At 43.7% G+C, this 27,947-nt stretch overlaps 1 protein-coding gene across 1 annotated transcript; it reads left to right on the forward strand.

Moving 5' to 3' along the window:
- Positions 1-1,276: 1,276 nt before the first annotated feature.
- On the forward strand, positions 1,277-27,590 carry LOC133960838 (capping protein, Arp2/3 and myosin-I linker protein 3-like). The gene is made up of 40 exons (XM_062395681.1): positions 1,277-1,334; positions 4,875-4,969; positions 7,777-7,827; positions 7,925-7,984; positions 8,980-9,101; positions 9,249-9,343; positions 9,725-9,795; positions 9,940-10,013; positions 10,093-10,168; positions 10,257-10,345; positions 11,287-11,381; positions 12,413-12,499; positions 13,079-13,188; positions 13,313-13,390; positions 13,509-13,585; positions 14,110-14,214; positions 14,366-14,435; positions 15,487-15,568; positions 15,694-15,790; positions 16,013-16,067; positions 16,501-16,673; positions 16,773-16,841; positions 17,269-17,362; positions 18,881-18,979; positions 19,076-19,195; positions 19,272-19,385; positions 19,462-19,637; positions 19,790-19,881; positions 19,955-20,070; positions 21,307-21,373; positions 21,712-21,899; positions 22,329-22,408; positions 23,525-23,701; positions 24,501-24,699; positions 24,797-25,553; positions 25,639-25,745; positions 25,893-26,013; positions 26,386-26,457; positions 26,588-26,695; positions 26,966-27,590. The coding sequence occupies exons 1-40, from the start codon at positions 1,277-1,279 to the stop codon at positions 27,004-27,006; spliced, it is 4,617 nt and encodes a 1,538-aa protein (XP_062251665.1). The 3' UTR covers positions 27,007-27,590.
- The last annotated feature ends 357 nt before the right edge of the window (positions 27,591-27,947 follow it).

Genomic DNA, 27,947 nt, shown 5'->3' on the forward strand with positions numbered 1-27,947 from the left:
CTAGCTAGAAGGCTAGCTCTTGGGGCTATAAGCTTTCTAAAAAAGACTGTGGAGCAAATTACTCTTTAGATTAGGCTACGAATAGGCCTGCTGCAAGTGCAGGAAGGTATTACCGAGGAAGGAGTGATTCTTTAAAAAGACTGTTTATTAAGCAATGAATATGTGAATTATAGAGGACACAAGAGCAATCGCACAAACTCTGTAGGGTGGCGTCTCAGTGAGGGTGAGCGCTTACCATGCCTGCAGTTACTTTTATACTCGGAAGCGTACGTGCAACTCGCGTTCAAATGATAACACTCCTCTTTTCATTGGTGGATCAGGACCGAAACAGTATTTGATGTAGAGTGTCCGCACCCCACCACTTTGAGAACCACTAAGTTAGACTCCAAATATGCAAGATGGCAGCGTTCATATCCAGGATATCTTCATCTCTGGATAGTATAGGAGGAAGTGGAGAGTCCATCTTTATATCTATTGTCGTACTGTTCATTGGTGATTTAAGTAGAAACATTAGCCCTTATAAAGTTGGTGAAAGTATTGTATTGATCAGTAAGCCGGTTGGTCTGATTGGACAACATGTCGCAGGGGCTCATGGGACTGCTGGGTGTTTTGGTGATGTGTAGCTGTTTTGACGTATATATGGTTAATCCTGTTAAATAACTCATCAGGCTTGTTGTCGTGAAGTATTGAAAAAAAATACCTCAGTGCAAACCACTTCATTCTCACACATCCTTGCCACAGTATCTTTCAGATGAGCAGTGTTAGCTCGACAATTTCTGTTAGGACCTAAATATGAATCTAGAATAATAAACTATTTTTGGTAACAGTGCTGAAGCAGCATCAGTTCCAGTGTTCATTTCACCTCATCAACTTTGTATTCCTTTTAGCAAAACCACATCATCTGTGATTTGGGTTAAGTTACAACTACAGCTTCCAGCGGGTCCCTGAGAGCGATCCCCGCCCACTTCCCCACCTCATCCCTGCCTCCACCCCTCCTTCCCTCCTCCTCCTCCTCCCCCACATCCAGGCAGTCTCCCCAGCATCCAAGGGGTCTGTTCCAGGAAGCCCGTCGGGCTGTCGGCTCCTCTGCTTGAACGACAGAGAAGGGGGGGGGGAGAGAGAGAGAGAGAGAGAGAGAGAGAGAGAGAGAGAGAGCAAGAGCATCCCTCCTGTCCATCCCTGTGTGTGTGTGTGTGAGAGAGAGGGAGGTGGAGAGGAGCAGCAGCATCAGGAGGAGGAGGTGGAGGAGGGGTGGCTATAGGAGAGAGGAGCAGACATGGCTTCTAAAGAGATCACTGCCTCTGGTTTCGTCAGTGTGAGCAAAGATATCTCAGGTGGGTCAAAACACCGCGGCTCGCTTGTGTGTGTGTGTGTGCGTGTGTGTGTTTGTATGTTTGTGTGTCTGCGTGTGTGTGTGTGTGAGTGTGTGTGAGTGAGAGTGTGTGCATTTCTACTCCGGGTCTCGTTGCGGGGCTGTGACCGGGGTGTGTGCGCTCAGGCTCGGGATGCCTCTCGTCCGCGCGTCGGGCGGCGGAGCCTGCGACCGAACAGACGCATTGGATCATTGTCATTAGCTGCACCTTCCCCATGCCGTCCCGGAGCTTTGCTCCTCCTCCCCTCCGTGCAAGTGCATGTCCAATTAAATGTGCATGTGATTCATTACTGTACGTTGTGATATACAGTACGAGGCTTTACATCTGCGCCTCAGGCTGGATCAGGTGAAGAGAAACCACAGGCAGCCTTAGGCCAGAGGGGGAGAGGGGCGTTGTGGAGATGATGCTGTGTACTCTTGCTCCTTTCACGTTTTTCCTCTTTCACACATTAATTCTTCTTTTTCTTTTTTTTCTTCTCCACCATTCACTATTTTCATCTTGTTTCTGCACTCTGATTCTTACGTGCATGTGTGCGTGTGAAAGTGAGGAGACACAGACAGAGGCAGATGTTCAGTCTCCTGCCAACAAAAATACAAGGGCCAGAAAAAGCAGACAGAATGCACAAATATTTATTTTATTTTCTCAAACAGCAACATCTCACACATTTTAGTCTTTCACAGACATGAATGAGGCGCCGTGCACGCGCACAGACACTCACGCACTCACAGGGTGGCAGGGACTCTGCTGCTGTGTTAATTACTCCTAATGGCTCTATTAGGCGCACTGTGATGATTAATCCAGTGGAATCCCTGCTTCTTCATTCAGTCACCTGCCGGGCAGCTGCACTTCCTTCATGCTCTGTCTCTCCCCCCTGACTGAGCGGGTCAGGGGCCACCGTGGCCCCGGAGGCCTGCAGGCCACACAAGGTCACCTGAATGAGACTGGGGCCTAGACCTCTTCCCTGGATGCAGTGGATGGTTATTGCCGGTTTAATGTTTTTTTCTCTGCCTCAGTCTTTGGCTGTCAGATTCCACAGGGATGAACAGCAGACAGCGATCTCGAAGCAAAAAGAAACTAGAAAGATACTTTTTGGAAGATTTATTGGGCACCATGGTGGTGTAGTGGTTAGCACTGTTGTCTCACAGCAAGTGGGAATGGTCTCCCTGTGTCTGCGTGGGTTTGCTCCGGGGAGTCTGGCTTCCTTCCTCAGTCCATGAGAGGACAGATTGGTCCTGGATGTGCCCCGTCTCTCTGCCCAACGTGTGGATAAGAAGTTTAGATAATGGATGGATGGATAATAGTGTTTCAGGGGTTTGGAAAGCAAACCAAAGCTTCATCTCATCTAACTTCACACTTAGCGTCACTCAGATATAACTGCATTGTAAATGACTTATTCATGATGTATCTATGTAGAGCTGCGCAAGTCTTGATGAGCACTGAAAGCGCTTCACAGTACAGTTCTCCATTCGCCCATTCAACCATTCATACAGTGCATCTATGTGCAGCACGTTCTCTATCACACATTAGCCACACACAGCCGACACAGGGGCAATTTGGGATTCAGTGTCTTGCCCAAGGACACTTCGGAATGCAGAATCGAGGAGCCGGGGATCGAACCACTGGACCTCTGCCTAGTGGACAACTCGATTTACCTCAGCCGCTTTACCTATTCAACAATGGTGGAAGAAGCACTTTAGCTCTGTTAGTTGAGTAAAGGGGTGCTCATAGATTTAATCTAAAACAATTCATATGACAAGGAAGGCAGATATACATAATGCATCACAAGTAGAATAATTAAGTAGCATCAAATAAAAATACTGGTAGGTTAATTTGAAAATTGCCATCTCAAAGACTTTTGTTCCCCAAAAATATGTATGTATATATGTATAAGCACCTCTCCATAAACAGGACGACTTGCTTTACTATCCAGTGTGACTGTATCAACTCTAGAGCCAAACTCCACTGTCCAGGCTTTGGTATATCGATTTTGCTCATAAACTTGTCAGTCGGGATGCAGTGCAGGCCCAGTAATGGAGAGGCTGAATCAGGTATTTCCTGGCAGTGACTGTATGTTTCTGTGATATGTGTGTGTTGACTCCGTGTGTTCTCACCCTATGAGACACTTCCTCCTCTGCAGCAGTTACGTTCTGTATATACAAGTCCGGGGTCACAGCCGCCACAGTGATGCTGTTTGACAGGAACCGCTCTCAGTGAATCATCTGTTGCTCGAACGTGTCAAGAGGAAAAGACGGGAGCATATTGTGGGATTATTATGGTGACACCACAAGCTACCGTTGCTTTTTAATTCCATCACGCTGAGCTGAGATGAGTATTCTCACGTTTCAATCTTCAAATTGTTTATCAATGCATGAATTCCGGGTACCGTCCCTCTGAATGTGTTCTGGACCACAAAACCCTGCTTCAATGACACATGCTGATAATGTTAATTTGGATATCAGAGGAATGTCATTCATTTATGATAGGATAATTACAAGTTCAGAGGTAAGTGGATTATTTCATCAAGTGAAATGCCAGGAGGAGTCTGTTCAAATGAGTCAGATATTAGATTGAGATGAAGTTACAAGCACATATCCACACAAAGTTCAAGGTGTGATTTGATTCATTTAAATGTGTTAAGCTTGTAAGGTTTTGTTTGTTACAATATTAAAGCCAATGCAGTGAACATCTAGCGACACTCTTGCTCTGGAGCTGTCATGTCCTACAGAGTAAATATGCAGCATATTGAGAAATCTCATAACCTCATTTTCACTTAAGTAGGTTTGGATCCTGATGTCAGCTCATAGAATATGATGCATTAAGTACTACGTCCTGCTTGCAGGCATTACTGCAACAAACGTGTACTTAAAAATACGTTTATATACATGTTTAGGTTTATTGTGTCGAAATGTACTATTACTATACTGTTTTCATTATCTATTATGTGTCATTCGTTTTGGGATGTGACCAGGGGGAGGTCACCAGTTTCACAGCAAACCGTGGTAATGTTCCTGATGGTTAGATGTACTGAATCATTATTCGGTTGGTACTGTAAGAGCAAGAGCTGCTGCTGCTCTGGACATACAATCCACTGTCACCAAATTGTTTTTTGTGAAACAGATAAGTTAATATTTAGTCCAGACTCTGAGACATTAAGGGCCGATGTCTGCACTTAACTTAACTAGGTGTTGACCTTCTCTCCTCCGCTCGCTTGTCTTTGTTGTTATTCCATATGTCATCAACTTCGGATGATACGTGCACATGACTATGTCCATAATGGTTGTTTTTATGTGCACATTTGATTTACATATTAAAGATTTCATTTAAAACCTGCATTTCAGGAAGTTTTCATTTCAAAACAAAAATCTCTTTATTGAGCTAAAGCCTTCCTTCCTTCTTTAATCATAATGTTGCACATTTGATATGTTGCTATATGGCTCCCTATTTGTGTGTGTTTTTCTAACTTTATACTTTGTGTCTCTGTGTCGTGGTTTTCATTCACAGAAAGCATCAGGAAGATTATCGATAAATCATCTATCAAGTTTGTTTGTGGCATTAAGCTCGACACCAAAAACGGCAAAACGGAGGACAGGATACTGGTGAGTGTCTCCGTTCAGCCCGCTCTCCTTTAACCGGCCTCTGTTTCACACTCACAGTGGGTTCCTGAGGGAGCCAAACACATTATTCCCGCTTCCTAAGCAGTCTGATGCATTCATCATGTATGTACACTTGTGTTTGATGTTAGCCCCAGTTGCAGTGTAAATGGATCTCAGCCCCAGTGATGATATCCATGACAGCAGAGACAGTGGATGTCTTGGATTCTGCGGTCAGCTGCTTTACGACTGCTGCTGCCCCACTGCTGCTGGTGGCTTGTCAGGATGAATACTGGATAGACAGTATCTGTGGGAGCGGCTGTGGCTTCCTCTGTGTCTGCAAGTCCCACTGTGGAGGCAGTGGGGTGCTGAGCCGCTCACAGCCTTTGATTCAGGGGTGCTTTCATCAGAAAATATGGGACAGAGATATAAAGTCAATGTGAGTGAGTGAGGCTCAGCCAGCTATCTGGAAAGAATCTGGGGCAATGAGCTCTTCCACTATGGACCAGCAATTACACTGGACCCTGGAGATCAATGCCAGTGTTTGCACAAGCAAACACACACCCTGTGTCTGCGGGGGTTCATCCACACAGGCTGCATATATACAGCAGGCTGTATTGATTGAGTGCTCCTTTAAAACCATGTCTGTGTGAGGACGCTCTCATTCAAAGCCCAGAGTTGCTTTTACACTGTTTAAAAGACTCGCGACTCGACTTGCACCTCCTGCTTTCCCCCATCTTCGCCTTGGCAAAGCTGCGCTTTGACTCGATTAATGCTTTAATGATTCATCGTGTGGCAAGGACAGGCAGTTAGGAGAGTTTCTGCATGTACAGACTTTGATTTTCAGACACTTTGATATGTCTATCTGCCAGAAACATCTTTTCCAATAATCTCTCTCCAATCCATATCTCATTTGCTGCTTCCTCTTTAAAAGCTGAACCGGAGAGACAGAGTTATCGCTCCTGCTGGGCGCGCACAGGCGCCGGGGAGATAGATTGGAGTTTGATCAAACACCCCGGCTTAGCACTTTTTGGGAAAAGCTGAGCTTAAATGTGTTGAGGTTTTGTTTTGGTGTTCAGCAGACAGATCAGGGGCCGAATTAAGGAGTTGACTGGAGCTTGTTTGGGGTTGTGATTCGCGGTTCTGCAGGTCATAGGAACTTATCTCACTCCCTCACAAAGGCTTCGCCCCAAACTGTCAAACAAGAGGAGATTAGAATATGTGTCCTGTTCCAGCGCTCATGCATAATTACACCCCACAATAATCAGGACGTGCGTGTGGTCGCTCTCTGATGTGGGATACTTCAACAAGTCTCTTTTGCTCTCTCTCCCGCTGCATCTCCAAGATTTACTCCTGTTTACTCGAACGCTGTCTGTTAACCAGCGCCCTCAACCCGACTCAGCAACTTAATGCAATGCAATCCGGTCGTTTTTTAAACTAGTCCTTCAGACGGGGCAGATCTTCCTCCCTCTCTCCCTCTCTCCCTCTCTCCCTCTCTCCATTTCACATGCACATTGTGAGTGACTGTGTCAGACACCTCACTTGCTGTGTGGGTGTAAGTGGCTGTCATCGTGTTGTTCTGACAGGCCTGAGTCAAGCTTGTGTCGCCAAAAAAAAACACAACAGTGGAGTGGAAGAGCTGTAATTAAATTAGTGCTTTTACATTTAGGAGAGACACATGAAGGTGGGGTGTGTGGGGGGGTTGCCCTCAAGGAGCGTTTTAGAGAGAATGGAGTAAATGATTGGGAGTGATGGAGCAGAAGAGAAGGAAAAGAACAGAGGATAGTTCTCAGTGGCTGGTGGAGAACAGGAGAAATGGCAGAGAAACACCTGTTTTTGTTTTGCTTCGATGGAGAGACTCACGGCCGATCACTTTTTTTCTGGCCGTGTTTGCGACAAAAAACGTTGCCGCTTATCCAACAGCTGCGCGACACAAATGTTTCCATTCCAAGAATAAGTGGGTATAGGCACATGTGCTTTGTGTGTTCGTGCAGATGAGGATGCACAAATAAACTTTTGTCACAATTACCCATAATATAAAAAATGCTAATGTGGCATCCTGACCTATCAGGACCTGCTGTTCTGCTTTTGGAACAAATATTATGAAAATGTAGAGACAGATACATCTGACTATATAGAATTTGCAGCTCATAGAAAAAACACAACGCACAGGTTACTGTATATAAACTTGTGCAGTTCTAAACCTGGGCTGTCTGTTTTCGGCAGGTGGTGATGCTGGTTGTAGATTTCTTTGTCCACTGCTGCTGCACAAAGAGCTGTTCGATGAAAAGAACCCCGAAGTGGAGAATCTGGTTGTTGTCATGAAAGGGCCCTTTGTTGTGATTGTTATTGTAAATTGCGCTGGTTGCCTGTTAATTCAAAGTCAATTAATATTGAACAAATCCAGTGTACAAATAGCAACAAATTCAACACTGCACTTCCCACCACAAGCTGATAAGATGAATGTGTACAGACAGACAGAAATTTGTGAAATTAATAGATAAATGAACCTTTCATCTTTGCCCTGAGCAGAAGTAATGAAATAACATCTTTAGTCTAAGATTGGGATTCAAAAGTCACAACATGCCATCTTTTCTCAGCATGTATGCTAATCTATTAATGTTTAAAAAAAAATGTCTCTAACATGAAGGGCTTTCAGCTAAATTGATGCTTGAATACTGACAGGACTCCTTATTTCCAATTCATCATTACCATGGAAACTACTGGGACTATTTTCTCTCCGCAGTGGGACATGATTGCAAATGAACTTTGTCATGATCTTCATCTGGTTTATTTCATTCCCCTTTTTTTAGGTCCTCACGACATGGCGTCTCTATTTCCTGGCTCCGAAGGTTCCCGCTAAGGTACTTCTGTTCTCACCTCTCTGCGGTTCATGTTCAGTTTGAAGCTTCTCTGTCACAACGCTGACTGACACCCTGCCCACTGTATCCTTGACAACAGGTCGAATCCACCTTCAACTTCCTGGAGATTCGAGCTCTGAATTCACACCCTGATCACCAGGTGAGTTTTCACAATAACACTCTGCCCCACTGTTAGAGCTAATTGATGTACGTTTGTATAATCGAGCCGTTACATCATTATGGCTTTAAATTGATTATAAGAAACATTTAATGTAAAGGGCCTACAAGTGTCCCACGTATTTTACTTCCCTGACACCAAGAGTGGGATATTTCTAGGCCTTTTGCCTCAATGATAAGTGCTTAGAAGTGTCCGGCTCATTCTGATTGGTCGGGACATTTCTAGGCATTTTGCTACAATGATAAGTGCCTAGAAGTGTCCCAAGTATTGCACTTCCCGAACCACAAGTGTGGTACATTTCTAGGCATTTTTCTATAATATTAAGTGCCTACAAGTGTCCCACGTATTGTACTTCCCTTACACCAATAGTGGGACATTTCTAGGCATTTTGCCTCAATGATAAGTGCCTAGAAGTGTCCGGCTCATTCTGATTGGTCCAGACATTTCCTAGCATTTTTGCTATAATGTTAAGTGCCTACAAGTGTCCCATGTATTGCAGACCTTAACCACAAGAGTGGGACATTTCTAGGCATTTTGCCTCAATAAGTGCCTAGAAGTGTCCGGCTCATTCTGAATGCTCGGGACATTGCTTACACCAAATTTATTTTATGTGTAATGACCCTAAATGAAGAATTTGAAGTAGGGTAATCAAAATTAAAGCCCGATTGATATGGAGGGGTCGATGTAGATACTGATAGTAGGTAGTAAAAATGAATCAGTCGACATACAAAACACAAAAATTATCTTTATTGATATTAGTGAGTACATATTTTTGGTTCTTGTTTCTACTTCTAATCTGTGCATTACTTGCATATTATAATGAATACAATATTAGATTATCTTGAATTCTATCAGTTATTTTTTGTAAAATGTAAAATAAGTCAAATTTGGAGATATAAGGGTGCAAGTGCTGCAGTTTTTGTTGTGTGTAAATATTGTCTTGCCTTTTTAAAAAAACATTTCATTATTCTGTGCAGGTCATCATCGACACTGATAAGTCCAGCTTCTGCCTGAGGTTTGAATCGCGGGAACATGTCAATCATGTGGTCAGCCATATTAATTACGCCCTCTCTCGAATATTCAACAACTCCATTTTTGCGTAAGTGCCACCATCTCACAGGAGAAAATCTGAGTATATGTTCATTTATCTGTTATCAGAAGCTTTGAAGAGGAGTGACCTTTATTGGTGCAATTATCAGAGGAGAAATGATTCTTTACAGTGTCTGTGTTTCTTTTATCCGTGCAGCCCGTCCATCTGTCATTCTGACAGTGACCTTTCTGAAGGCAGCAGGAAGTATTCGCCCAGCTCCGAGACTTCAGTGGAAACCCAGAGGGCCTGTGGTAAAAGAGACATCATCTTCAAACATGGGATTCTGCACACATGCATTCACAGTCACACACACACACAGATACAGATACAAACATATCCATACCAGTTGTCAGACTGAAGAGGAAGTCGGCTCACTCAGTTCACAAATGCTCTTCCAGATGTTCTTTTTAAAAAGCTCTGTCACACAAATAAAAGACTGTTAATTTGGACAAATATTCCTGTCTGCATGTTGCTCTCTTTTCTTTCCTCTTATAACTGCAGGAAGCAGCTGTTCACATCAGCTCTGATTATTTGTCTCTCTCTTTCTTTCTCTCTCTCTCTCTCTCTCTCTCTCTCTCTCTCTCTCTCTCTCTGTCTTCTGTTTTTATCCTCCGTGCGCCCACTTCTCTCAGGAGGCTTCTCGGAGACCTACGCCGCTCTGTGCGACTATAATGGCATCAGCTGCAAGGAGGAAGTGCAGTGGGTAAGAGCAGGGGGACTGAGTCTGTTTCCCTCTGAGTGCTTTTGAGTGTTTACATACTGCGCTGTACACAACATGGGAGGGGGTGGGGGGGGGGGGGGGGACACACACTGTATCAAACATGCTCATGTGTACTGTTGCCCCCAGGACGTGGACACCATCTATCACTCCCAGGATAACCGGGAGTTTAACCTGCTGGACTTCAGCCACCTGGAGAGCAGGTGAGGGACGACAGGCAGCCGGACTCCGTGACCTCCACAATATCTGACCTCATCTACCTCACGATTCTATCTTTTCCAGGGATTTAGCAGTTATTGTCGCATCAATGGCGTATAACACCTGGTTTACTAAGCTGTACTGCAAAGACCTGCGCATTGTACGTATGAGCTTCTCTCGATTGCTGTACTGTGTCTGCTGAATTACAGGTGAAGTTTTTAAGCAAAAGTGTTTTTTTTTTCCTGCAGGGGTCAGAGGTCACAGAGCAGGTCCTGCATACAATCAGCAAATCGTCCAGCCTTGAGGAGATCACTCTGGAGAACGCAGGGCTCAAATCGTAAGTTTTGATTCCTCTCGCAACTTCTTTCAATCTTCTGTGAACATTGTTATCTTAAAGGTTCACTCCACCAGTGAAGCTCGGGCTACTATGTTTTCATTTGAAAATGCATCAACTCTGCTACAGATACGTCTGGAGTCCTCACTACTCCAGAGTCCTCTTGGGTGTGCGTGTTAGTCTGGACGAGCAGAAACAGAGACGTTTAGCCAGCATTAGCCTTAGCTACATGTGTAGCGTGGCATCGATAATAAATTACAGCTGTTGTGCAGTTAAATTCTGCATTTTACAATAATGCAACTGCCTATATGTGTAGTTGACAAGCTGTGATTCTAGCAATTACTGTGAACACTGACACGTGCTTGCCCAGTGTACTTGAGTGGTGGATTCAAAATGATAAGCAGCCAGAACTAAGAACATTTTAGTTTGAAAATTCTGTTTTCAAATGAAAAACCTAGTGGTATGGATTAGCCTCAGTCTGCTTGTCTAAGCTGTAACATTACCCGGTTAGAACAACGGTGAAACATTTTCTGAGGCTCCTGAAGGGAACTTTCTGTCGTCTGATAAATGATCCTGATGGTATTTCAGCCTCTGCTGCTTCAATCTTGACATTTTTCTTTCGAAACTGAAAGGGCAAAGCTAATTCTCCGGACGCAGTGATCCAATACTGATTTGAAATCCATCAGACTGATACTCACTCAAATTGTTGGATCGCTGTAATGGTGCCTGCTTTTCAAATGTGAGAACTGCTTCTCCTTGTCTTACACTTTTTATAGATTAAATATTTTTTCACAAGCAGCCATTTGAAGACGTGACTTTTGGCTGTCAGAATTTGTGATGGGAACTTTCACTCATACTAAGTTGAAATAATAAGCAGAATAATTGATAATAATAAAGGATGTATGTTTGTCCTGTCGGTGTGTAACTGTGGTTCCGCTTCACAGAGATTTCCCACAGAAGATGTCAGCTGCCCTTTCAGAGAACCCTGCCTCTGTCATCCACTCGCTCAACTTGGCCCACAACTCACTGGACAACCAAGGTACAATCAAGCATCAGCTTCTCTCTCTCTCTTGTAGTTTATTATGGTTGATTTCAACCTGAGGATCAGGTGTTTTTCTCTGTCTCATGAGCCCCCCCCCCCCCCCACATTACATCTCACAAGCTGTAGAAGAAGTCCTGCTTTTACTGACTAGTAGTGGATCTAAATCTTACCTTGTTAAACCGTCATACGTATTTTGTTATACAAAAGCACATAATATTATTTTTTTATATTTCAGTTTCCAATCATCAGTTTCTATATTGTGACCGCATGTTACCAATTAACTCCCACTGCTGGTGATACTTAAAACTCATCTGTCTCTCAAACTGTTGTCTCAGAACAGCCAAAGATGGTCCGATTCAAACCATCAGAAGCAAATAGTCCCACAGTAATAAATACAAATAAAAAGGTTTAGTTTTGAAATAGTGTGTTCTGCTCTGGTACTTCAGCATTTAATAAGGCCCCAGCATCTCTAAGAAAACTAGAATTCAATAGAGCCTAAACCTCTTTCAAGGCCCCTTATATTAAATCAAGCATCATAGTAATTAAGTTGGTAGTGACAGGTTTCTAGACCAATGTGTAACCATGCAGTGGCTGATAAAACCTACACCCCTGTGAAACCACATTGAAATCCACCAGATCCACATTTGAATTTGGATCCAGCTGACCCAATAATGTTTTCATCAAGGGTCACAAATAGATCACTGGGAAAATGTTGAAAAACAACATATTTTGCAATGTTAAACAAAGATAGAATAATTTCCTGGTAATCCATTTAGTAGTTTTTCTGTTGTCCTGTGAACTGACAGACAAACAAACAATCGCTGATGACACCACGGCCTACTTGGCAGAGATTGGCAGAGGTAGTTGCTGTAGAGTAGAGGCTGCAACAGAACAGGAAATGACATGTCTTAGTGACGGGTGAATGAATAGATCACGCAAAAACAAAAGTGATTGGTTCCTTGTCTCATTTCCAAGTATCTATTGTTTCTGGAGCTCAGTGTTTAAACCTCTTTGTGCACGTTCTGCAGGTGTGTCCAACTTAATACAGCAGGTGTGTCGCCTCAGCAAGGGACTCCGCCTGCTCAACCTCTCCAAGACCTCACTCACCTCCAAAGGTTTGAGCCCCTCACCATCCTCTTCCCTCTCGGTTTTCAGTCTCTGTCGCTCAATAGAAAAGAGAGTTTGCAGGATTTGCTACAACACAAGACACTAATTCACAAACATCACGTGGAAATGAGTTAATTCGCCTATCAGAGCTCAGCGTGGTAGACACTGGAGGTTATAGAATACGAAGACCCACAAAGCCCCAGATAATGACACTGTGCTCTGTGTCATGTTTTGGAAACGGCTGTGCCTCCACGTTGACTCACGATGTCTCGTTCGTCCCTGCAGGCTGCGTGCCTCCTGTCATTGTCTCAACTTAACATGCACCCAGTGAGAAATTTAAATATTAGATTGAAGCAGGCAGATACGATGCTCCACTTCCCATCACATCCACACGATACCTGCTGCTGCAGATGTGTATGAATAATGTAAAGGCACAAAATGTTTTGAAAGGGCTGTCTGTCGTTTAATATTGTACAACTTACTCCTCTATCCCCCCTCTTACTCTCTTTTTTTCCCCTTTTACCCATCCCACCTCCTCTCCTCTCTCCCTCTCTCCCCCTCTCTTTCTCTCTCTCTTTCTCTCTCAGGAGTGGTGTCTCTCTCTCAGGCTCTGTGCTCCAGCGACGAGTACTCCAACTCTCTCCTGCACCTGGACCTGAGCAAGAACCCCGGTGTCCTCTCGGGGGAGGATGCCTCGGTCAGAAAAAGCACACCCCATGTGGAAAACACTCACACACACATACATGCCGTTTCATTTTGACCCCACTTTCCCTGCTCACGACGATGCTGCTTTCTTTCTTTCCCTCTGTCTCTGTTTGCAGAACTTGTATCTCTTCTTGTCGCAGCCCAACTGCCTGGTCCATTTGGATCTGTCAGGCACAGATTGCTCCGTAGACTCAGTGAGTGGTTTCAACGGCTCTGGGGCTGTGATCAAATGTTGCTGTGCCATGTTGAAAAAGAAATGCATTTCTCCCTCTGTGTGCAAGATTAACCGTCTCCACCCTGTGTCTAACGCAGCTATTTGGGGCTCTTCTGAGGGGGTGCTGCGCTGATCTCTCCTTTCTGAATCTCTCCAAAAATTCCTTCTCCCACAGGTTAGTCATATCTTTTAAGAGTCTCTGAAAAATAAACCCTGTGGCAAATCCACATCTAGGAAGACATATCTTCTTTTCTTTCATCTTAAAAGCCTGATCCTTTCTCTCTGTCTCCCTCCCTCGTTCTTTTTTTGTTTTTGTCTGTCATTATCTTCATCTCCTGCTTAATGGGAAATCTGAAATGAGCTTTGTGGCAATCATTGGAACATTGTACTTCCTATCTGTGGGTGTGTCCACCGCCGTTTAAAACCACAACTCTCGCCGCCGCCTGCATAGATAAGACTCATGAATATTAAAGCGGAGCTGTCTATGATTTGACCCCGCTTACACCGAAGCCATATTCTCTTCATTTCTCTTTCTGTGTTGGTGCTCTGTGCTCAGCCCCAGCTCTCATATTTACCCAAACACTGTGACTTCATCTCTTTTGTTTGGCCGGGCACTTCCCCTCTAACAACTCTATTTTATCTTTTCACTCCTGTGCCTCCTCTCTTTCATGTCGTTCTATTTTTTTGTCAATCCAATAGGAAAGTGAAGGACACGCTGCCGTTGTTCCGTCAGTTCTTCAGCTCGGCCTTCAGCCTCACTCACGTCAGCCTGGCCTCTATGAAGCTGCCCTCTGATGTTCTGAGGTACTTTCCGTGTTGCATCTTATTACCACTACATATCAGCTCCCTTTTAAGTAAACACCTCCACACTCCATGCTTGACATATTTAGTCAACAAGGTGATTATTGCCATCCCCCAATGTGACACACACTTTCTCCACTTCCTGTCTCAACAGGGCTCTCCTCGCAGGGTTAACCTCCAACCCTCATATCAACGACCTTCATCTGGACATCAGTGGCTGTGAGGTGAGAGATCATTCCTGGAGCTCTTTTCACCTAGATTTTAAATATATTTATTTTCATTTATCACAATTACACGACACCCAAATCATGAGCTTGGCCTTGCACAACTCGGATCATATCATTATATGTAGCATGAAAGACATGAAGTCAGTCCCCTAAACCTGTATTCAACTATTCTTTGAGAAATCAATGAAAATGTTGAAAAACACACAATGTAAAAGACAGTGAAAAACTAATTCCTGGAATCCAGCCCCTGATCTGGATCTGCACACGATTTGAATGGGTTCCTCCCTGACCTGTGCTCCACCTTTCCACAAAGTGCTGTCGATATCGGTTGAGTAGTCTTACGTTATCCTGACAATAAATAAGCAAATGCAATTTGAAAATATTATTAAAATACACAGAGTGGAGCAGAAATCTCTCATTAATTGAATCATTCATAGTTAATAAAGTGTGATTAAGTAATAAAGTAAAGTTATTGTGGCAACATCGTATAAAACCTCTTACCAATGTACAGTTCTTGAGTGAATGTATCTATTGAGTTTCTCTACACCACTACCGCCTGTGGTTTAGAAGCAGCACCAGTTGAGTGTAGTGAAATGTTTATAGAATATTCTGGAGAATTATCTGGTTTAACTGCCCAATGCTTTTAATCTGAAATTGTTTGAATATTCTAATTTTACTAAGTGGGCGGATTAAGTTATTTCAAAGCTCCACTCTGCTCCGGTTTTTATGCAGAAACAGCTCAGGCTCACTTTGGGGATTTGTTCTAACTGTGCATCTTTATTTGTATTAGTGAAGCTAATAAGAAGACAAAGTGTTTTTCTCTACCACTGAGCCGAGCCGCTGAAGATCACACGCCAAGCACTTACTGCTCAACAAACCTTTAGAAATCTTTAGAAACCTTTAGACTGCCTGCAGAGACATCGAAAAGACACCCATAATTGTTGCCTCACTCTGGAAAATAGAACAATACCTTAAAGACTGAGCTAAATTGACTCTGATCTATATCTGTGCACATGTTAGTTTTTTTACTGTCTCTCTCTCTTGCCAGCTGAGGACTGCAGGAGCTGCTGTTATCCAGGAATTCTTCCCCCGGGTCTCCTCCATTGCCACTCTGGATATCTCAGACAATGGTACAGTGGCACAATGCAGCACATCTCACTGTGACCCTGTGAGTGGGTTGTTAATGGATCACGTCATGTTGAGCATTATATATCTGTGTGTTTGTGTGTGTGTGTGTGTGTGTGTGTGTTGACAGGTCTGGATGCAGATTTGCTCACAGTGCTCCCAGCACTCTCCAGACATCCTTCCCTCAAAAACCTTCATCTGGGCAAGAACTTCAACATCAAACACAGGTGCTGATGTTTTTTTTGTTACTCAGCTTTAACTGCAGTTTGTGTGTGTGTGCTGAAACAGGAGTGTGCGTGCACCAAATGTGCCAGCTCGATTTTTTTTTACTTACATTTTTTCAAACGGCTGCCGCTCCTCGGGCGGACAGCTCACTAGCAGGAGGTAATTAGTCGTGCTGGCTCACACAGCGTCGTCTCGGTGTTTGTCTTCATGGTTTGTGTCTGCAGGGTTCTGGATGAGGTCCTGCAGAAGCTGGTTCAACTCATACAGGACGAGGAATGTGTGAGTGATCCAATAAAAGCATACTGTGAGATGCACATTTGTCGCCAGTAGCTTTGCTACATAACAAATCATCCAAATAATGTCAATACATATTTTAAATGAAGAGAAATGAAGATACAAGTTAATTTCTTACTCTTGCTCCTCTGCTCTGGTTTCTTGGACACTGTCTTGTGTTATATTTCACAGTAGATGTGTCACTGTTGCTCTGTTATCCCTGTGGGCCTGGTGTCTCTATCGCTACATGCACACACAGTAAATAATTCATACATACAGCATGTAAAGCTTCCTCACTGCATTTTATCCCATTGGTTTTTCCCTCTTCTCTACACCGCTCAGCCCCCCCCGCCCTCTGCCTCATTTATTCCTAAATTCCCTCACGGCACATTTAAACACATGTGCCTCTTTTATGCCACTTCCCCCTCTCCCTCTCCAGGCCCTGCAGTCTCTGTCCCTGTCCGACTCGCGCCTGCGCTCCCGGGGCACCATGCTGGTCAACGCCCTGGGCAGCAACACCTGCCTTAGAAAAGTGGACCTGAGCGGGAACAACATGGAGGACATCGGAGCCAAGATGCTGAGCAAAGCGCTGCAGATCAACACCACGCTCAGGTGAAGGACAGGACTGAGAGAGGGAGGGTACTTCTGCGGCGTAACTTATGTGTCTGCTCCATATGAGGGCTTATTTCACCTCATGATTTTTTCCTGCAGGAGTGTGACATGGGATCGCAACAACACCTCCGCTGCAGGATTTCTCGATGTGGCCCGAGCACTTGAACAGTAAGAGCATGAACGCATCATCAATGTGTATGTTATATGCTGGAATCTATGCTTTAAATAAGATACCTTATACATCAGCTGCAAGAGTTGTAATGAACTTAAGAGACTGTGTTAGATTAATGTTTAGAACATTGAACCACGTGGAGAATTTGCAACGTGAGCTGTGCAAATTGTTGCTTCCCACTCTGCTATCTAAATGGTCCAGACTCACCTTTAGGCTAAAGATGACATGGTTACACAGATCAAAGTATTACTCACTCGTTGCATGGCATAGGCAGGATATTTTAGGATGAGTTCTGTCCAGTGGGGATATTAACCCAAACTAACCCTTGATTGTGTAACCCACTTTATTTTCTCCTTTAAGTCTTTCTATGTCTCCATCAATTAATCAACCTCCTTTTCTTCCTTCTTCTGTTCCCTTTCTCAGTAATTTCACGTTGCAATACATGCCTCTACCCCTAAGTGACATCAGCCAGGCGTACCGCAGCGCCCCCGAGAGGACAGAGCAGGCACTGACCAAGGTCGGCATCATAGACGAGCCATTGTCACGTTTTCAATTTCAGGAAGACAAAAGTTGAATTCAAACAAATTCCACAAATATGTGTGAGATAAAATCTCTGGTCAACAAAAGACATTCATTTTCATAATTTCTATGATCAAGAACATTCAAGGTTCTGACAGAGAAAACAAAATGAAAGACAGCAAATAGGAGGCTCTACAGGAAGTGTGTCTGGTAAAAGCCAAACCTTTTTAATAAAGAGATATATTACTATAAAACCCTGCTACTGTAGAACATAGTGCAGCTCAGTGCATATCCCAGAAGCTTGTCCACAATGATCTCAGTCATATTGTTGTCAGGCCTGGACTAGAATGAGGACTCAGATGCAGAGGGTTCGAGTGCCAGCACACTTTATTGAAATTGGTTCCTCTATGCAGAGTGACAAAAGATCAGGCTATGAAAAAACTTGCTTAATCTATTCAAAAACTCTCACTAGGAAAAGGAGGTCTTAAAACATAAATCGCTCACGATGGAGGTCAAACAAAAGTCTAGGGCAGGAAATCAAAAACGCTCCCGAAGGACGAAAACCAAACTATGAAAACGGGACAAAAGAAAAGGCTCACCTAAAAAGGAGGCTCAATAAACTAACTAAAATCTCTCTAAACAGAAAACACTCCAAAAGGGAGGAAGAAAAACAGATTATCAAAAAAACAAAAGAAGCTAAACTAGAAAACTTTAACGAACCAAAAATCACTCGCATGGAGGAAACAGAAAACAACTTACGTGGCGTAGCACAGATCAAGGTAAATACGACTATGAGGGTGAAGGGAACAGGTGGAAACAATCTGGAATCAGTGACACATGAGGAAGGGGAAGTGACCTGCAACGAGAGGACAGTTAGGATTTCAAAATAAAACAGGAAGTTACGAGACAGAAACCCCAAGACAAGACAAACCTCACCGCTGTGTGACAATTGTAAGTCTCGTCGTTGAGTCATCTTAGCCTTCAGTTTCTTTAAGAAAACAAGGTACTGAGAAGTTCTCTGCAAGGTTCATAAAAAAAATCATGTTTCTTGGAAGTAGAAACAATAGCAATGTTTACATTTAGAATTACTCAGCATGAAAAGGGAAACGTAATGTGCAGCCAACAGCTTCTTTCCCTTTACACTAGGCAGATTTGAGTTCTAAGTTCAGGTTCTCCCTAATTTTACCTAAAATTTTACTTTACAGATAGCATCAGTGGTCTGGTTAAAATAAAGGAACACAAACATTAATAAAAAACAAAAAAACATGTAGTTTGACGGCTCTGGGTGTTCCTGCGTTTGGTCTTCTACTGGTTTGAAGGAAGCATCCGTTAATCTGCTGTTAATCTTCCTAACCTCATTTGGAAGACATCATTTAAATGTAAGGGTATGTTAGATGAATTAATTGATTTCCCTCTGCTACAATCTGCGGGTTGCATCATCATCATCATCATATCATTTTTTAAATCCATCTATGCTTCTCATATTCTCCCTCTCCTCTCCCTCCCTGGGGTGTAGATCCAGCGCGCTCTGGTGAGGAACAACCAGACCCAGCGCTTCTCCCAGCGCCAAGCTCTGCGGCTGCACCAAGGCCTGGTTACGAGCACCGCCGAACAGGTAGCACAAATCTGTGTGTGCGCCCTTTGTGTACATTTATTTAATGTTTTATGTGCGTTTGCACTCATAACCCTTCCCTGCCCATCTGTTTCTAAGGTGATGGAGCGCCTCTGTGTGCGTGTGCAGCAGCAGGTGTGTGTGTTACGAGGTGCCGGGGAAGTGGAGGAGATTCAAGCCGCTAAACAAGTGCTGAAAGAGGCTAGGAGTTCCCGCGCTGTGAGTGATATGAAATGATATTTATTTTACTGCTGCGCTGAATTTAAATTAATCCTCTGTTGTCTGGTGCTCCAAGCTCTACCCTTCACTGTGTGAGCTGGCTCATGTGCTGTCTGTGGACGGGCCGGTGCGGCAGCGGCTGGACTCTCTGGCTGGTGAACTTGCCAAAGCTGCAGATCAGGAGCTTCAGGTAGAACTAACAGCTTCTTTTCACTCTGTGATCCACAGCAGATGAGTGAGTGTCTGATAACCCTCGTCCATTGCAGGTGATCGTCGACTCTATGATGTCTCTGTGTCGCGAGCTCTGTCCTTTATCTTCTTCTGCGGCGGAGAGGTTGAGTCCTCCTCTCTCGTCTGTATCAGAGCGCGTGTCCATCCCTCGATCTGCCATTCGGACAGCGCTTATGGAAAGAGCAGCGCAAGACATTCACCGAGCTTTAGAGTAAGAGGCTGACGTGGAGAAGGAAAGGAGGGAGAGCAGCAGTAAAGGATTGCAGCAATAAGTCTGATAAGCAGGTTATTGATTTGCTCTCACTTTTACCAAACCTTTTCCTCTCTTGTCTCCCCCTTTCTCTCTAACCCAATCTCCTGCAGGGAAGTGAAGCTGTCAGTCGTTTCCTATCTCACCAACTCCATTGTGGACCAAATCCTCCAGGAGCTCTACACCACCCATAAAACCCTGGTAAGTACAAAGCAATGTTTGTGAGACACAAAGTAAATTATTCAAAAGGTTTTAAGAGTTCTGTCTGTTTCAGACAGGGCAGGTGTCACACCTTAAACGGTGGGATGGCATGTGTGAAGACGGGGCAGGTTGGAGATTGAACAGACACAGAGACTCTCTGGACATCACAGATGAGGAGCTTGGCACCAGCATAGTGAGTGTGGACATATGTGTGTTTTTTTCAGAAAAAGTGCAGAACCAGTTCTTAACATACTTGTAATGGGCTGTTTGCGTGTGGTCCTGTGGTAATGCTGGTGGGAGTTTTCATTCTGAAACTGTTAAAGTGACCTGCAAGTTGTGCTGATATTAGTTTTCTTGTATCACTCTCATCGTCAGTTTCTTCCTTTGCATTGTCTAAGACCTGCTTCTAATGAAGGCTGGAATTCATGTTTTTATCAATATCTTAAAGTAAATTAGTTGGGTTACATGATGAAAACAATACTCGGACAGAAACATGCTCTTTCAATTACATTGAATAAGAAGTGAAAGCAATTATTATCTGAATGTATCAACTCTGGCTAGAATGAAAGCAGAGTGAACCAGAAATCAAATTAATAGGAAAGCTCTGGAGAAACTAAAAGAGCAGCTCAATATTTACAAGAAAGCAAGTAAAACTGCAGTAAACTGTTTCTCTGACACTATTTCAATAATCTGCCAAAAGCCTGCAGGGCCCTTTTCATCACAACCAACTCAGTACTTTATATTCTGGGGAATTAAACCAATCTGAATCTGCTCTTAGCTCATGATGTTGGTCTTGATTACTCTTGTAATTGTTAACATCAGCTAGTATGTTCTGTGGAGTCCCTCAAGGATAAATCTCAGGCCCCATTATTTTCTTGCTTTGTATGCATCCTCTTTAAATGACTTAGACATATATTTACTTTGAGTTATAAGCTGACAATATCATATCCTGTTGTAGTAAAACCAAGAATAGGTGAATCAAACCCCATGGACTTGAAGAGATATTGAAATACTGCACGTGATATTGATTTCAAGTGATGATGAACAGCAATATGCATGAACTTAGCTTTCATGAACAAATTATAATTTTTCGTTCAACTGGGAAAACTTTATTTTATTAATTGTTCCTGCCATCCCATGACTTGAAGGAAATATACAGTTTTCTTCAGTGTTCTTCATCTTTCCACTATATGTCCCAGTGGGTGTTTGTTATATTACATTCTCTGTTTTTACATGTTCCATTTGTCAGCCTGTGCTTGAAATGTGTTCATCACTTAACTTAGCATGCATTGTTTCACAAAGTAAAGTGACTCGATTTGACAAAGCTCCACTCTGATTTGCCTAAAGCGAGTCTTGTTGACATGTTTACTTGTTCTTGCTTGCCTGTCTTACCCGACTCTCACATCGTTTTTATTTCTTTCTCTCCCAGGACACAATAGCCATTAAGAAGCACAGCTCGAGAACAAGACGAATACGACCTGTCTCCACGAGACTGAGTAAGTAGTGCGGTCTATCCTTTTATCCTCCTCCCGTTCCTCTTTCCTGTCTCACTCTTACCCCATCTTGTCTCTTTCAGGGCCCCATTAGTGTGTTTCTAAAGCGTCTTTTTCCGTTTCCCATCAGTCCATCTGAGAAGTCTGTTAATGGCTGTTTTAATCTCGCCTGAGCCAAGTCTGAGTAACTGCGTCTCAGAGCGGTCGCTGATTGTTTTGACTTTGAAGCGGATATTATGGTTTCTTGTAATTCCCCTATCTTGTCTTCGTCACTGGGCCTATACTCGGTCTCTTGCACTCAAATCCTCTGCAATCCTTTCATTCCTCTTCCCTGCTGTCAGGTCTGTGTGACGACTCCAGCTCCTCTCCACCCCCCTCTCTGCCATCGTACTCATCACCACTGTCCCGCTCGGCATCATGGGAGGGCCTGTCAGAGCTACCTACACAGGGCTTGCCTCTACTTCATGTGACACGGGTTCGGCCAAGACCGCCACGCAGGCATAAAGGAGGACACGTCCCTGCTGAGACAGTAAGGCTGATCTTCCTTTCTCCCTCTCTCTGTCTGTTAGTCTGTCTATGTCTCTGTCTGTCCCTCTCTCTGTCTGTCTGTCTGTCTGTCTGTATGTCTCTCACTCTGTCTGTCTGTCCGTCTGTCTGTCTGTCTCTCTCTCATTCTGACTGTCTGTCTGTTTTATGCATAACTCTCCCACTCCCTAATGTCCGTGCCTGCTGGCAGTGGTTCCTGTCTGTGTCAGAGGTAATCTATACAAAGTGGATGGCTGCAATTGGATTATGTCATCTCACTGAAGTCATGTAATCCATTTGTTTTATTGCATATGGAACATTTACAAATTAAATCTGCTGTGAGTAATCTGACCTCTCTAAAAGGGCCTTAAATGTGTGTGTGTGTGTGTGTGTGTGTGTGTGTGTGTGTGTGTGTGTGTGTGTGTATGCACAGCACTGCAGCGAAAATGGAGGAATCAGCCCTCTTGATGATGGACTTCCTGACTTCTACACTAAAAGAGTGCTCCCTGATAGGTGAGAGTTGTTCTACTTGTGCCTCTAAAATGATTGTTGCCATTTACAACTGTATCTCCAGTGGAGAAAAGAAAAGTCCGCGGAAATGGCTTCTCTTTCATCCTCAAACATTGCGATTGTTTTTTGCACCAGCATGCTCACTTGCTTGCTGTGATCTTTCCAGACATTTCCCTGGTATATTGTCACATGGGCCACTCTTCCATTCACTGCAATCTTTACTAGGGAAAGGGGCAGGGAAAGGTCTGGAAAATCGGGGGGAATTTTGCATAGTCAATCACACTGAGCATGTAAAAGAGAAGTTTCAGCTGAACAGCAACATTTGACAATAAACACAAGATGCATTCATGTTTAATTATTTTTTACTCCCTTGGGTTTCATTAGAAGTGTTTGATTTCAGACCATATAAATCATTGATTAATTCATTCCTTCATTTGGTGTCAGAACCCTGAGCTCTGACAGATCTTTACTTTTGCCTTATTTTAATTGGCTCTGTCAAGTTCTTATTTTTCATAATTCAAGAAGGCTGTTTCCCCTGAGCTTTGTCAGCCTTTGAATTAATCTCATGGCAAGGTCTGGATTGTTTGGCCCGACCGTGTTTATATGTAGCAGGTTTTAGTTGATTCTGTCCTCCTCAGTTTAAACCTACACAGTCAATGATTAGTGCGGGTGGAGCTGCTGGTGTGGTTCTTACTGGGCCTGACTGGTTCATTGATGCCGGATTTCATTAGATGTGTAGTAAATCTGCTTTTTAAATGAAATTTTGGTCAGTCAGCAGTATTTTAAAGTCTACTCACTTTAGAATGAATGAGCTTCAACAAGCAGAGTGTGACCCTTTCAAATCTAGATACAGCAGTTTGGTGAGTGTTTATTTTTCATCTCAGTGTTTTTAATTGAATTGCATCTATTATATAATATACACAAGTGCACTTTTAAATAAAGAGATGTAACCTCCATGCTCATAGTGTAGAAGCCGAGTGGAGAAACCCTAGACTTAGATGACTGTGATGGATCACATCCACACAGAGATGACTCATGTGTGGACACACACAGACACACACACGATGGCTGCTCTGGACCAGACTGTGTGTGACACTCGACCTCTCTCACCTCTTTCAGTCAGCTCTCATCTCTGCACAAAGCTCACTCTCTGCGGAGGAAGAAGAGGAGAAACATGCTCGCCATCTTCAGTTTCCGCAAGAACCGCAACCAAACTCTGCCCACTCAGGGGCCTCAGGAGTCTGAAGCAGAGAGCTATGGAGATGGGTGTCACACTGTTTCTACAGCACCCACTGGGTTTGTATATAACTACATGCAAGCACACACAAAACACACAGACACACACACACACACGATGCACACTACAGGTGCAAGGCAGTGGCCAGCTGAAATGATCCCTGATGTAATCTTGTCTGTTTTGCCATAAACTAGTCACTTACTAACAATAAATATGACAATTTGTGGCTTTGCTCAAGGCTACAGAGCTGACAGTTAACAAGGAATGACTTAAATGTGAACCAGACTGAATCAGGAGTTGTTCATCGATGTTGTACATATAATTGGCCCCTTTTTGTAAATTGTGGCCCCTTTATGGCCCCTGATTTTGAAAAATATTCGATCTGCCGCTGCTGCATAACAATAATTTTGCGAAAAGGTTGGCCTTGAACATGGAACACAATGAACCAGATCATCACGAAACAGCTCATCAGAAAGGACACATTCGCTTCCATTCCGTTCTTCTGTGGTTTTCTCTTTCTCAAACAATCCACAGCACTGAACTCCATAAGCTCGGACAAATATCAACCAAAATCTCCCTCCTTTCTTTGTTGATTTGGTAAATGGCTGATAGCTGCCAAAGCCTAGGCCCGCTGATACCAGAGTATACACAGATGTCAGTGGCAGCCGGTGGCTCCGACTCTGGATCCCACAGTGAGCCAAATGATTAGAAATGAACACACGGCACATCACACAGATTAGGACAGTATGAGTTTTAACCAGAAAAGTGATACTTTTATAATTGCGTTGCTCTCGAATCTTGTGACATTTTAGTTTTAAATCTTCTCCTTCATCTTCAGTGTCTTACTCCCACTTTCAGAACGGCCACAGAGAACGTGTACACACTCCTGCAGCCTCCGAGGTCCGCCGCCAGAGCTGGATCTCCTGGTGATGGGGCTGATGGGAAAACGATCGATCACCATGGGAAAAACACCCTTGTCCTGAGTCCAACCCCAGTGCCGGGCATCCCTCACCCAGGCGTGGGAGGAAGCAAACATCCCTTCTATTCTCACAGAGAGGTACAGTCAGTGTGACGCGCCTCTGTTTTTTGTCTGTGCTGAAAGTCTTTCACAGTTTGCACTCGTTCTCTTGCTTCTTCTTTTCTTGTTTTGATAGAAACCTGAAGCAGATGCTGTGTTCGATCTGCCGTTGGAGACGGACAAGTACTGGGTGGACGACAAACCGAGATCAACGGAGGTGGTGCAAGTAGGCAAGCCGCGGTTGGAAGCGGGGCAGAGTGATCAGCATGCAGAGAGACAGGGGGCTGACGACAGGCTGCAAGAAAGAACTTTTGGAGAGGCGAGAGCGACCGACAGACAAGCGGACAGGTACAAGACTGAGAGCAGACATCCAAACAGACATGTGGACAGACAGTGGACAGTTGACAGACACACCCAGCGGCAGATTGACAGAAAGATAGAAAGACAGTGGATGGGCGGGAGGCAACTAGACAGGTCGTGGTCAGAGAACAGGCCGATGGACATACAGTTGGACAATCAGTGGACTGAGGGCAGACAGCAGAGCAGGAGGACCGACAGACAAGTGCAAACGCTTCAATTGGCTCAAAGGCCGCTGCCGCCATACCCATCGGACAGGACACCGTCACCGAAACAGGAAACGGATGCTCCGAAAGCCACAGAGTGGCATCAGCAGCAGGAAACGCAGGGAGACAGACTCATGTGTCCTGATGCTGTTGAAGGGTTTACAGAAGGATGGAGAGGAGGCATAGGAGGAGCAGGGGGAGGTCGAGCTGCTCCCACTGCATCTAAACCTGATCCCCCGCCACAAAGCAGTAAACCCAGTATGTCTAAGCTGAGGCAGAGACATCGGCTGGAGAGCTCAGACGCTCTCCCAGCCCTGCCAGCTCTACCAGGTACTGTCATCCGCGCTAACGTGCTGTCACAGAGGTTTTGCCTCAATGTGTAAACCCGTAAGAAAAACTCCTTTTTAATTTGTAGGTACAGAGGAGGAAGGAGATGTGGAGAGGGATCCTGGAAAGATGGAAAAGAAGGACATCGAAAAAAGAAGAGATTTGGAGAGTCACCCTCCACCGATTCCAGAAAAGGTGTGTATTTTAAAGTCATGATTTAGTGATTTGTGATGTTTTTGCTGTTTTTAATTTTTCTTTGTTGTGCTGATCCACTGGTTACTATACATTTTGTAATTGCTCATGACCTCTATGTTCTTGTGGTTTGTTTATGTTTCGGACCAGCAGCCCTCGTATGTGACTTTTCCAAAAGAATCAGCCAATGAGAGGAACTTACCTCCTCCTCCTGTGCCGCCTCCTGTTATTAAACCAGTTCATGGACTCCCAGACAGAGCTGCAAGTCAAGGTACCTGCAGCTACAATACACACAATCACCTAGAAGAGACTGGTTGAAAGTCAGAATGTGCAATTTCATAAGAACACAATAAATTATGTCTTCAGCGCATGATGGCAGCTTTCATATGTGGAATATTTTGGCTCAATTTCTGAATAGTGGGAAGAATTGAAGATGGGTTTTCCATTTTTAAACAGTCTATGGTTAAGACTTGTTAAAGGGTTGATGTGTGTGTTGGCTCCTGTTAAGTCAGGGACCATTTTATATTTACATATGACTTACACCTGAGCATCAAAAATATCAACAAAACATATTTTGAAAAAAACACAATATCTGTTATTCTTTATATGTAAACGTGTTGTTTTGCTGATTGTTCTTGATCAGGTGAAGAAGGGCTGCGACCTCAGGCACCAGTGAAACCACAGAGGAACAGAAAGGCCATGTCCTGTGACGCAGGTACAGATTGAACAGTTTTCTCCTGCATTATTCTGTGCACGGTTATCATGAACCTAACAGGACTTTTGCACCACGTATATCTGTGTGTGTCTAACTGTCAAACTATGTTTTCTGTCCTCACTGAACTCAGGCACTGACAGGGAAAGCCCTAATAATGTTGAGAAGCCCCAAAATCGCAAACCCCCTGTGAAAAAACCTAGACTCCCCCAAAACAGAAATAAGTCACTGGACATGTCTGGTACACGTCTTTCTGTTTTCTTTATGTGTGTGGGTGTGTGTAGCAGATGTTACAGAGTGTGAGTCATGTAGTAAACAGACTGTGTTACTGTTGTGGAATATGTTTATTGTTATTGACTAAAGAGATAAATAGACATACTACAATAATAATAATACTTAATACAATGATTATTTGTATAAAACTAACTTTACTGTAGACATTTCATCTGTGTAACTCAATGGAACTAATATATATTTGTGTTATTTGTGATGGTCCTGTTTGATTTCACAGACAGCATCAACTCTGCACCTGGTCACAGCGAGCTGTTGTGATGCCCGAGCAGTTTACCTGCCGCGGAGCATTCCACCGGAGGAGGAAATACAGAGGAGCGTGTGAGGAGGGGGAAGAGCCGGAGAGAAGACGTCCTAAAAGCTCGGCGCAACAGAAATCATTAAGCATCAGTCACTGGCTTCTGTTGAAACACTCCCTTTTTAATCCTTCATGTCGGTTTCAGCTTCACGCTGACCGTGTTTCTGTCTTTGCCTTCCTCTCACATGAAAACCCTTTTGTGGCTACAGTATTTTAACAGTATTTGCTTCTTTAGAAAACCCAAATGATCATTGTCTTTAGTGTCGGTGGAGACAGTGGGCCGAGCGCTCAAACTTTGTGGCTTTGCTAGACATAAGAAAAAAGAACCTGTGTTTCTTAGAATGTGATTTCTTAAACCTGCGATGCATTTTTGACTGCTGATACAGTCGACTGCCTTGGTTGGCACTTGAAGATGAGTTGCTTCTTATCAAATGAAACTTGATGATGATTTATATCTAGTTTTCCTTTTCAGAACTGAAAGGTAATATATTTTATAGAAAAACAAATGATGTGTGTATGAGCACCCTCACTGTATGAATAAAACACCAATGGAAAAACAGCTGTGACTCCGGCTTTTTGTTGCAGCTCTAGATGCAGGTCAGAGATGTGTGTTTTGAGATTAATTCCACTAGTGATATGTTATTGCAGTCTGAATACAGTAAATTTGATGCATGTTCAACTGCAATTGTTTTAATTATTTCTAATAAATCCTCTTCTCTTAGTTCATCATCCATACCAGTATAAACCAGTATGATTTTACAGGTAAATGCATCTGACTGACTGGTTTGATTTCAATGGAAACAAGTGGATGCTGAATTTACTTCCTAACTTCAGAAATGTCCCCTCCTGTTAACATGGCAACCACATATATTCACGTCAAAGAATGTGTGAAACAGCAGGGGGC

The sequence above is a fragment of the Platichthys flesus genome, chromosome 9 (assembly GCF_949316205.1).
Source record: "Platichthys flesus chromosome 9, fPlaFle2.1, whole genome shotgun sequence".
Lineage (NCBI taxonomy): Eukaryota > Metazoa > Chordata > Actinopteri > Pleuronectiformes > Pleuronectidae > Platichthys > Platichthys flesus.